At 37.0% G+C, this 12696-nt stretch overlaps 1 protein-coding gene across 2 annotated transcripts in view; it reads right to left on the bottom strand.

The window, feature by feature from the left end:
• Positions 1–12696, bottom strand: part of DCN (decorin) — a 51170-nt gene that overhangs the window by 12549 nt on the left and 25925 nt on the right. For both annotated transcript variants that reach the window (XM_075209390.1, XM_075209391.1), the window contains exon 6: positions 9204–9297. In XM_075209390.1, coding sequence (XP_075065491.1) covers positions 9204–9297 — 94 coding nt within the window. The remainder of the gene's footprint in view (positions 1–9203; positions 9298–12696) is intronic.

Consider the following 12696-nt stretch of genomic DNA (forward strand, 5'->3'; position numbering starts at 1 on the left):
ATCCTTATAGACACTTCCCATGTACAGGCTGTTGCCAGTCCTCCAAGAAACCAATCAGTGTGTCATGGAAATAAATCTGGGAATAAAGACAGAAGGACAAGGTGCACAGTAGTGTAGTATTTTGATAGTAAATCATTTAAAAGTACATAACAAACTAAAGTGATCTATAAATGCCCCAAAACCTCATCACCAAAGAGAGGTATAGATAGATAAACCAGTGAAACTGTGCAATATGGTGATATGTCAATCAGTGTAACACCATCCACTCTTGGTGTGTGACTGCATATCAAATATACATTCTTTGAGACTTATATTTTTGGGACCTGAAAATCATCTGGGGGTAAATGTATCAAAGTCCGGTTTCTTCATCTCATGGGAGATCGGCGTCTTTGCCTTTACAAGCCATCGCCCCTTTAAATTTTAGCTGCAAATACGTTGATCTCCCGGACTTTGATACATTTACCCCCAGATGATTTTCAGGTCCCAAAAATATAAGTCTCAAAGAATGTATATTTGATATGCAGTCACACACCAAGAGTGGATGGTGTTACACTGATTGACATATCACCATATTGCACAGTTTCACTGGTTTATCTATCTATACCTCTCTTTCGTGATGAGGTTTTGATGCATTTATAGATCACTTTAGTTAAATTATTCACTATCAAAATACTACACTATTGTGCGCCTTGTCTTTCTGTCTTTATTCCAATATATATATATATATATATATATATATATATATATATATAGTGCAAATATCCTTTTAAAGATATATAAAGGTGCCAGTCTGTGGATACTAAGCACAAATGTCATATTTGAAGGTATTTTAAAACATTGAGTCAATGAGCCTCTTTTTGTGCCTATTTGTAAAGGAAATCATATTGTTTAATGCATTTGGATGATATAGTCTGTGGGGGTGCAAATCTTTGCTCTTTCTTATGAAAGAAGTTGAGTGGATCAAGATATTCCCTGCTGAATGCAGGCTAGTCATAGTAATACACCTGATACGTCGCCTAAATGCAAAAACTAAGATTAGAGGTGGGACATTAGCATTTAGCATGTCATTTATTTAAGGCCATTTGGAGAGTTTTCATAATGCATTGTATTATTGCAATAGAGAGCTCTAGGTAAAAGACAGAATGCCTGAAATAGATCAAATTAAGATATATAAATATAACCAGTTATGGTACATTCATAAACAGATGGATCCCACTGACTGCAGGATAACAACTTGTTATGTTTCCATAATGGATTAGGATTCCATCTTACATACTACATATTACAATGAATAATACAAGTCAGTGATAGGATAGATCAAGCACATGGAGTATTTATTGAAGTGGATAAAAACAGCTTATGCATTTTTAGTTAGAGGAGTTGTAATATGTAACATGGGATCCTACTCTACTATAAAAACTGGATGTGCCCTCATTATACAGGAGTAGTAGTGCACCTCTCGCTGCTTTTGCAGTAGACTAACGTTTTGTGACTTATTGTGTACGTATAGTGGTAAGTATTAGGCATACTTTTGTCCTGGTATCATGCTGGCAATGTGTCACCACTTAAGAGGCTCCTTATCTTCTCCATTTTTAAACTTTGCAAAACCAATTTCTGAGGGAAACCAATTTTTTTAATAATTGTATCAAATACACCTGTATCTCATGTGCAGGAATGTAAAATGTTATGCTATAATAACAATTACCTAGGTAAAGAATACATCCCTTATATAGCAGTAGATTACTTAAATTCCACATATTACAGTGGTAGCTAGATATGCTGGATAAACTGGTAGATTTCATTGGCAGTCTAAGCCGCACTTGTGTGCCTGATGTCTACATCTCCTTTAGCGCCTTCATCTGTGCTAGCTGTGTCTATGTTCCTGGACACATGCTCACTTCATGCTGATATGTTTCCTGGTCTGTCCCCTTCTGTCCAATGCAACTTGTTCTGTTTGTTCTTTGTGTCATTGGCAGTTGTTCTGTCCCACTACTTTATTCATTATTGTTCTGTTCTGCCCTACTATGTAACTCACTTGCTATCTGCACAGTTTGTAATATTGAGTAGTTCTTTGTTCCAACTCAGTTGTACAGTGCTACAGACCTCTTGTGGCTCTTTATAAATAAAGGATAATAATAATAATAATAATAATAATAATAATAATAATACATTTAAGGAAATGTTATTCCTGGCGATATACACAGTTGCAAATTTATCTCATAATTGGGTCATAATAAATTATAACAGTTTGGATTATTTTGTGAAGAAAATAGCAATAAAATAAATGGCTCTTTAATTGAGGCGGGTTGTGAATTGTTTATTTAAGTTTTTTTTATATATACGGTAACTGCACCTTTGGGGATCTCAATCATTAATCTACGGCCGCAGGACAGTTAAATAGAGGATGGTGGACCTTTTTTTTTAGTTATCATCTCATATAAAAGCAATCACCTTCGCATTGACCAGATATGAATTGGGTAATATGAATTGGGTATTTTCAAAATCATGCTGGGCAGCCTAGTGAAGGGCTGTTGTGTAATTTTGTAAACCCACTGTTCATTACAAATGACCTTAGAGGAATGGCATAGTTGGAGGTTGTCACACTAATTCTCCTAGTCACCACTTGCACCAGTGAATGTTTTAGTGCGTGGTTTAGAATATCGCATTGAAAACATATCAGAATTAGAACAATTTTTTTTTTCAAACTGTTGTTTTCTTACAAAATTATCTTTCAACGTTTTATTTTTAACGACAAAATAAAAATGTATAAAAATTACCAAAAATAAAAACGAATTATTTATGTACACAACAAACATCTTAGTTTTTTTTTTTTTTTAAGATATGGGAACTTGGACATTTATATTTGTGAATGCTATTATTAGCTATTTTATACTATGTAATTTGTATTGTTGATTTAATGGTCCTTTAAATGATCTTCAAAGTGTGGGTAGTACATTTAAAAGTCCAAGTTTAGTGGTTGGCCACAGTGACTTTGTCTCTCCACAAAACAACTTAATGTTTACACATTTTCAGAGGTAATAGAGACTGAAAGACTCTGTATACTTTCAATTGGATGTTTTCTTCACCATTCATATACATTTTACACAAGAAACTACATTGTAGGTGCACAAATACGGATATTATAAAAAAATATTACAATATATAAATAGAACACATGAAATAAAGGACAACCCTGATGTCCTCCTATGATGTACTTAAGACATAAATGTGGCTCAAAGAAGCAGTATTTTGGGAGAAGAATGTATAAGTTTAAATTAATTAAGGTCTGGTACAAAAGTTACAGACAGCAGTTTGTAAATGCCAGATGTTTGATTCTTTTTGTCATACCGCTTCAGTTCTGCTAAATTCCTGTGTATTTCTCAGGGTAACTGTACTGTTGAGCATAACGCTAATAAATTTTGCATTTTTGCAGCTGAGACAGGACAGAACAACGAGGCCTTAATGGCTGCCTTCTGACATAGACTTTCTGAAAATTTTAAAGATGAGATGAAATATTGAGATTTACATACAAAACTGGAACAGCTTTTTAGCCTTGTAAAATGTTGGATATTTGCATATAAGCTAGAGAAGATCTAGAAGAATATCTAACATATGTCTGGTTCCAAAGTTACAAGTTCCAAAGTCTAAACCCTTCTCTGTATCCAGAGAGCATATGCCCTTTTTTATGAAGAAAGACAGCCAATATGCACTCCTTGACTTTGCTTATACAGTGGAACCAAGGGACATCTAATCTCCACCTGCCATGTCAGACATACTTACCAGCAAGGAATTTCTGGTAATAAAAGCATATTCAATGTTATACTCTACTATAACACTCCCTATCTCCTGTCTTTGTTTACTCAAATACAAATATTTAAAATATTTCATTATGAATCTTAACCCCAAACCAGCTTCTTCGCATGTTTTATTTTTTTTAATGTTCAATCCAGGTTAAAACAAATGTTATCTCTAAGCAATTTTTTTCACTAGAATCTTCTTCAGTAGACGTAGGATCCATTATCTACTCAACTTTCTTTTAATTTTCCAGAAATATGGACCCACATTTCTTAAGCTCAAATTCATTCTCTACTTTCTCCTGAAAGTAGAATGTTTGTTTTACTGGTGCTTCATTCCAAAATACTCCAGTGAGCTCACAAGTAAAGGTCACTCCGGGTGTAAATATATCGTAGACCTCATTCAGAGTACTTTCTGTTAAGTATTATGTAGATACTCACAACATTGTTGCTGTGCCAGGAGCAAAGTGCATCATTTTTTTTTTTACCCATTCTTTACAACACTTACCCATAACTTACAAACCATGGTCACGAATTGTGATGAATTTCATTACGAAACTCCTTCCCTAGAAAGGTATGACTACCATCCTGGTCATCATGGATCACTTCTCTAAGTAATATTGCCATCAACTGCATAATTAGCTGAAATTTTTATAATTATTTATTTTATTTTTCGCCTCCATGGAGTAATTTTCATTATTGTCTCTCCAATTTGCCTCTAAATGTTTAAGGCATTTTGTCTTAGAATCGGCAGCTCCCTTTAGTTATTGTCGCCCTATCACCTACAGACAAATGTTGTTACTGAGAACTCTAACCAAACTGTAGACCAGTTTTTGGGATTGCTTTCCTTTGACTACCAGGATAACAAGGCACATCTCCATTTGTTGAATTTATACCCACCATCCTCAACTCTTTTTCACATCTTCCTCTGGTTTTTTTAGGCACTAACCTAGGAATTTAGCAAATACATAACACTTGGAGTAAAATGTCTTAAAAGAAAAATATTATGCTGCAATATATATTTTGACTGCAAGCCATTAATACTATTTTCTCATGAAGACCAATTGTGGCTCTCCACAAAAAACCTCATCTAACAAGGTGGAACCTAAATGCATTGGTCCCTACAAGATTCTAGAGAGACTGTCAACTCTTACAATATACCTGGAACTCCCTCACTCTTTCAAAATCCTTCCAACATTCAGCATGTCCCCCTCCTCAAGATAGACATTGCAAATTCTTGTCAACTCTCCTTCTCCTATTCTAGTGGAAGATCGAGATAGTCTAGAGTATAAAATCCAGCATATATTGGACTATATCATCTCTAGGAGATAACTTCAATTGTTGATACACTGACAATGCTATGGCCCAGAAGACAAGTCTTGAGTTTCCTGTTGTTACTTTGTTACTTAACTTTTGACCAACCCTTGACCATAGCTAATGACCTCAACAATTTTGCTATCTCCAATCTGGACTTCGGCTTGTCAGCTTCATTATCCTACCTTCTCCAGTCCCTGACCTTCACCATTGTATTCAACTCGTCTGCTGCCTGCATCAATTTATTGGATATTTATTTTAGTCCCTACCTGTGCCTGGCAGGTCCTACTCATGTCCAAAATGAGCAGTAAGTTTATTATTAATTATTAATTATTAATTATTTAAGAAGGTCATGCAGGGTTAACAATACAGAACCAGTTTACAGAAATGTCTAAAAGATTGCTAAAAGTCAGGTTTTATAGGCCATTGTTGATGAAGTGACACTGTAATATAACATATAACATTTATGATATGAGCCGCGGCGGCTCCGGGCACACTCTGCCCTCACGTCCCGGCCGTCGTCATGACGACCGGGACGTCACTTCCAGGTTGTCCCGGCCATTGCCAAGGAATTCACTATGTTGCGCCGCGCTCCGGCATTCAGTACAGCCGGGCACGGGCGCCAAGGCAAGAGAAGCCAGCTGGCTGATTGTGCATCCTGGGGCTGCCTTTTTCCCATTGGACCATGCAGGTATTTAAGGCAGGAAGGGGCAAAGCCTTCCTGCCGGTTATAGTTCCTGCTTTGCTGCTGACTAGCCTGCTTTGTTCCTGGTTGCTGTTACCATTGGATAGATTTCTTATTGCCAGCCTCGACCCTTGCCTGGACCTCACTCTGCTATTGCTCCTATCCTCTATCGCTGGGTTCTCCCCAGTCCGCGCACAATTCACGACCCTCAGCTGTCTGCGGCCAAGTCTGTCCCCACCACTAGGGGCTCCAGCGAAAACCAGACTTCTGAGTAGACTTCGGGTTTTGTGTTGCTGGCGGAGGGGGTTCCTAACACATTAATGTATTTTTGTTGGAGCATGCACGACTATCTCTTAACAGACCTCACCAATGTTTCTATTTGCTTAGCATCCACAGACTGGCACTTTCTTTTAGTACAGCTTTAATCTGAACCCAAAAGCTATTCAATGAAGTAATATGGCCTCCCAATTGCAAAGTCCCATTATTCTTAAGTATTTGATTACAGGCAAATTTATGTATAGTGTGTTAATCATGTATCATTTATCCTCCCCATTTACCAATGAACAAAGTAAAGGTGTAAAATTTAGAACTAAAAGCTCTACCTTCACTGTACAATGAAAATTATATTGAGTTGACACATTACATACAATAGTTAGTGAGTCCCCCATCAATTTATACTAAATCTTTTTTAGATTATATTGCGAAGTATCTTAACAGCTGCCAGTTTATTCCTAGGGTAGCAGCCGTTCCTCCCTGGTCTCATTTATGACAATCAGATACATTTTCTGGATTTCACCTCAAGGCATACAATTTATTTTTGAAATCCAGTTAGTGAATTGGCCTACACTCTTTCTCTGGGTAGCTGCCTACCATATAACAAAGAACTTATTTCTCTGATGATGATAAAATGCAATCTTGCATTCTTTTGCTACAATTTTTAGTTCACGTGCGCCCAGCAGCCAGGTTGATATTATGCTTAGCAGGTAGGCCAGTGGCAGCATCTGTACTTATTATGAAATTAGAAATATGTGTTTTAGCAAAGGTGGCAATCTATAATATTCTCTTTTTCTCTAACTGGTGGACATTTTATGGATTTTTTTTCGTTTTCGTTTGTTTTAAATGCGATTGTTTTTTATTATATCTTTACAGTGGTAATATGGCAAATAAACAGTATGATATCTGCAGAACCGAACTGCTGCCCAGAACTTTACCTACTGACCATCTGAAGACTCTGCTCTCTACAGAATAGTCACCCACTGGGATGTGATGACCTAACCTCCTTCTTTCCCCTTCTTTATCTCTAATTTTTCCTACTTTAATTTTTTCCCTCCCCTCCTTTTTTTTCCTTCCAGCTCTCTTTTTTTTTCCTCACCCCTCTCATATTCTCTTCTTACATCTTTACTAGTACACGTTGTTAGGGCTGGCCTGTAGCCATGCAGCCATGCCCAGTTTTGTTCTTACAGTATTTTCAGCCATTATTCTTGGAAAACCAATAAAAAATATTGAAATTGAAATATCAGAATGAATTCAGTATGTGTTCATTATACTGAGCCCCAAACCTTGTCCCTACCCAAATCTATGTTGTATACACACACTGACATATAATTTAATGGGCAACTTATACAAACTAAAATTGTGGGTGGTACAATTTACAAATGAAATGGAGCTTGGCATTGTTCAGTGGGCCTTTTTATAAGGGATTTGAGATATGTAAATGAAACACAGATTGGTTTAACATTGGAATTGCTGATTATGCTCATCTGTATGTATGTTTGTATTTATTTGTATTAGAAGACGGCTTTGTTAGATTGTCTATCTGCAATGTTTTTATGGATATTTTTCTATGTGCATTTGTGTGGTTGTCTGATTCAATATTACAATGCTTCTGGTATCAATATGATATTTTTATTCCTCCTGCATTACATTCACTGTTCACTTGATCCCTCTTTGACCTAGAAACACCCTCCAACCATCTAGTGTTAGGTATTTTCATCACCAGTTTCCTGCAAGCAATGACATTTCTTCTTGATTTCTTATCTCATGTTATTTATCAGCATTAGTCACATGGGTGCATTCCTTGTTGAGCAGTACAGTCTCTTGTCCTATCCAGCTACATGTTACTGGGATAAAATGTAGTAACATAAAATAATAAGCCTACTGTAAATTAAACTATTCTGCACATGCATTCTCAAGTGCAAAAATATTCTGAAAATATATTGGAAGAGTTGTAGCGTCACACTGTTTTATGCAATTTTGTTTTTTTTATTTTTTCTTTATTTGTTTGCAGCATGTTGTGCTCTATCTTTGCTGTTTTATTACGTGTTTAATAATTGTTTGACTCATTGCATGTGAACTGTCGTTTTTCTGCTTTTTGTATAGTCAAAGCTTTCCTAACATTTCTGTTTGTTCTAGTTTTACATTCAGACCAGCAGAATATCCAAGGGTGTCCTACTACTGCCCCCTTGGATGCCCCCTCCTTGGGTGCTGCACTCCTACCTTCCTGCCAACTGTCTCTTACCTTAGAAGGTGATTTCTCTGATCCCTTTAGACCGGGGATGTGGCACTGGGTTGTTACATCATAGACCAATGCCAAATTTCATAGTTAGTTAGCTGCCAACTTGTGCCCCCACATGTCAGCAGGTTGGCGCTCAGTATGGGAATGCCATGGGAACTTAAAAAATACTAAATAAGTGATAATATGGCATTTGTTTAATGTTTAAGTCGCCTAATGGTATCCTGGCATTATGTGTATATTACATTTGAAATGTTTATTGTATGTTTGGAGATTAAGGGCCTGAGTCATTAAGGAGAGCACGCAAAAAAGGAGTAAATTTGAACCTGGACAAACCATGTTACAATGCAAGGGGTGCAAATTAGTTTATTATTTTGCACATAAAGAAAGTACTGGCATTTTTGTCATGTAGCACACAAATACTTGATCACTTTATCTTTTAAACTGAAATTTAAAGTTGATCTAGGACATGCCCTACCCCAACTATAAATATGTCCCCACATTTTAAATTTACCTCCCCCTCCAACGCAACATGGCTTTGCCAAGGTGCAAAGTTAATCTTTTTTTTGCTTTACTTTCCTTAATGACTTTTATTCTGAATTGTGTCAATTATTTGCTAGGACAGTGTTCGTGTAAGTGTTGGTGCTTTATGTGTGTGTAGTTGGTAGATCCTGACATTACCAATACGAGAGGAAAGGAAGGGGTTTCACTCTGTCATTGGCTAGTTGGGTTGCAATTAATGTAAGCTCATGGCCACGAGCAGGGTCCTCACTGGCATTCAAGCACCATCTATTTCTCTCTCGTGGGCTGCAGTCGTGTTCAGCAGAGTATTATCTTATGGCATATATGGACAAGTCCTAATTAGTATTCACTTAGAACTCCTAATTTCTGTACTTACTTTGCTAGGTTGTTCAGTCCACTTAGACTGTCAGCATCAACTTTAGCAATTTTGTTACCATCAAGATGAAGCTCAGTTAGTGAAGGTGGCAGACCTTAAATAAAAAGCATAATAAAGCATAATTATTTTAATGTAATTAAAATGTACATGTTCATATTTTAAAATCACTGTACATAAGGAAATACTGCAGTAGATTCACCAAAGAGAATTTGTTTTTTTTTAAGGATGAGAATAGGAGCAGAAGAGTAATTTAATTCACTTTACTTATGTTTGCATATTTATGCTAAACAGTTTTTCACTTACAGTGCCAGACAATTTTGCAAGATTGTGATATATATTACTTTAAGCATAAATTATGTTAACACATATTTCTGTATACACTAAGGGTCTAATGTAGAGTTGGACACATTTGCGTGGTGCAAAATGGTACATTTATGTGGTTAAGTTGAGTTGCACATATCTTTTGTGCAACTCAGCATAGTGTGTTGGATGCATCTGCATGAATATACTAGAGACGCCAGTCATTATCATCAAATACATAGTATATATATCATTTATACATTTATTTTTTTATGTTAGGACACATAGGTTAGATGTTTAAACATGCACAAAAAAGAATTCACATTAAGATGGTGCCAAACTGACAAAATATTGCAATTTCTGATGTGTGTTCAGCAGGGCTGTAACTAGGGGTGTGCGACAGGTGCGACCGCCCAGGGCGCAACGCTGAAAGTGGGCGCAATTTAGGAATATTTGGTTAAAATTGAGGGCTAGGAGGGCGGCATTTCTCTTTCTCGCCCAGGGCACTAGAATTCTAAGTTATGGCTCTGGTGTTCACTACTCTGCCAACTGGGAATGATCAGTTTTCGAAGATGGTAAATATTTGGTGGATTACAATAAGCACAATGTTACATATGATTGGTTATGCATTGCATGGACACATCACATCCAGATATGTTTATAGAAACTTCCTTTATTCTTGTCTTCTAAACAAACAGACCAGACAGCTTCAGAGTTCAAAACATAAAGGACAGGATGATTAACTAGGAGTCAGTCCAAACATGATCACATAAGTGCATCCTCAAAAGACCTTGTAGCTAACAATTAAAGGACTAAGTTCAAAATATTTTACATAATTTTTAAAGTCATTTAGCAAATTGAAAATTCAGGTTAATCTAATACAACATCACACTTTAATAATAGGAAAATCCACTATTTTAAGTTAGTTGGTTAAAGGGAGGAAAAAAGCTGATTGCTGTATTTTTACAGGAATCTAGTTAGGACACTTCAGCAGACCAATCTTGACTAAGAAGGTGGCTAGTGTTTGGCTAACAATTGGCAAATGCATCATATGATCAGCTCACACCCAATCATTTGCTGTTCTAGCAGTTTTAAGACTGAAGTGGCTCTTGACAGATTGCCAGATATTATAGTCAGAGTTGTAACTAGGACTGGGGAGGGGGGAATAAATATTTAAAGTTAATTTGGTTAAAGTTTAGGGCTTAAGAATGTCAGTTTCCTTTCTTTTCCCAGTGGCTAAAATTTTTACTTATGTTTTTAACTATAGGGCCTGATTCCTTAAGGAAAGTTAAGCAAAAAAAATTTGAGTAAGTCTCCTGGACAAAACCATGTTACAATGCAAGGGGTGCAAATTAGTTTTCTATTTTGCACATAAGATAAATACTGACAGTTTTTTCATGTAGCACACACTAGTAATAGTAGAGCTCTATTAAAGAAGTATGGCAACACTACAGATGAGCACATTTGCAGTGAAGCTTCAAGCAAATCCGGTGTTATGGTAAAAAGGCTGTTTCACAGAGGTGCAAACACAATACAATCTTCAAGATACACTTTTGCTTCACCATTCAGCAAAATGTTGTTCCGCACTGTGGGCTTGATTCATTATTGAGTGTAACCCAAGAAAGGAGTACATTTTCTCATGGACAAACCATGTGGCAGCACAGTGGCCTAGTGGTTAGCACTTGTGCTTCGCAGCACTGGGGTCATGAGTTCAATTCCCAACCATGGCCTTATCTGTGTGGAGTTTGTATGTTCTCCCTGTGTTCGTGTGGGTTTCCTCCAGGTGCTCTGGTTTCCTCCCACACTCCAAAAACATACTGGTAGGTTAATTGGCTGCTATCAAAAATTGACCCTACCTCTCTGTGAGTGTGTGTCTATTTTAGGGAATTTAAACTGTAAGCTCCAATGGGGCAGGGACTGATGTGAATGAGTTCACTGTACAGCGCTGCAGAATTAGTGGCGCTATATAAATGATGATGATGATGTTACAATGCAAGGGGTGCAAATTAGTTTATTATTTTACACATAAGTTAAATACTGGCTGTTTTTCCATGTAGCAAACAAATATTTGATATCTTTATTTTTACACTGCAATTTAAAGTTGATCTAGGACATGCCCTACCCCAACTATAAATCTGCCATCGCATTTTAAATTTACCTCCCCTTCCAATGCAACATGGTTTTGCCAAGGTGCAAAGATACTCCTTAATTTTGCTTTTCTTTCTTTAATAAATCAAACCCTGTATTTTAAACTTTTGTATTTTGCTGAATTTATGGTCTATGAACAAAGATTGAACTACAGCAGCCAATTAACTAATATGTTGTGTGTTGTAATTGGGATAGGTCTGAGACCACTTAAGGCCAAATTCCACATACAAAACATGCCTATTTCAGGGGCACACGCAGGATTCCTCCCCACCCAAAGAAAAAAAAAAGAAAAGTGAGAGAGCTGCAGCAGCTCTGTTTCGGCAGCACTGTACTATACAGCAGCAGCAGCGCTGTCATAGAAGCGTCCGCGACGGTACAGCACCGCCGTGAACGCTTCTTTGACAGCGCCGCAGCTGCTATATAGTACAGAGCCGCTATGTGGGGCACTTTGTCAGTGGAGGACCCAGAAACCCCCCCTGCGTGCGCCCCTGTATTTGTGGCTCAAATGCAGAATGCAGCAAATGGTTCACTCAAGAAAGAAGGCAGGTAATGCATGGTAAGTTTAAACCTTGTGGTGCTTTGTGATGAGCAGATCTCGTATGGTTTGGCTGATGCTAAAAAAGTTGGTTAAAATCAGCCAGTCTAGTTCAGGAACCCAAAATGATAAATTCATGACAGTAACAAGCTGGTTAGTTCAACTCTAAGTGGTATCATTTTTAAAGTGCACTTTTTTGGTGAATTTGTGTGCAGTTTGGAAAATGTTAAATTTACTAAAGGCCAAACCGGATTTAAAACATGTTTTAAAACCGCATAATATCTTATCTTGAAAATATAAATTATCCATGATCCAGGTTTTTTGGTTGTTTGACAAGATAAGAAACTGCTCCTGATTGGCTGCCCGGCTATTAACTAACCGGACTTGCAGGACCTTAATTCATTTTGCATCTGGTGCTCCTCCCTCACAGCTGTATTTTTATTTATTTTTCCTCCATGACTAAGACACAATGAAGATTTTAGGTAGGACTTTACTATAGGCGCATATTTA

The sequence above is a fragment of the Mixophyes fleayi genome, chromosome 4, assembly GCF_038048845.1.
Source record: "Mixophyes fleayi isolate aMixFle1 chromosome 4, aMixFle1.hap1, whole genome shotgun sequence".
Taxonomy (NCBI): domain Eukaryota; kingdom Metazoa; phylum Chordata; class Amphibia; order Anura; family Limnodynastidae; genus Mixophyes; species Mixophyes fleayi.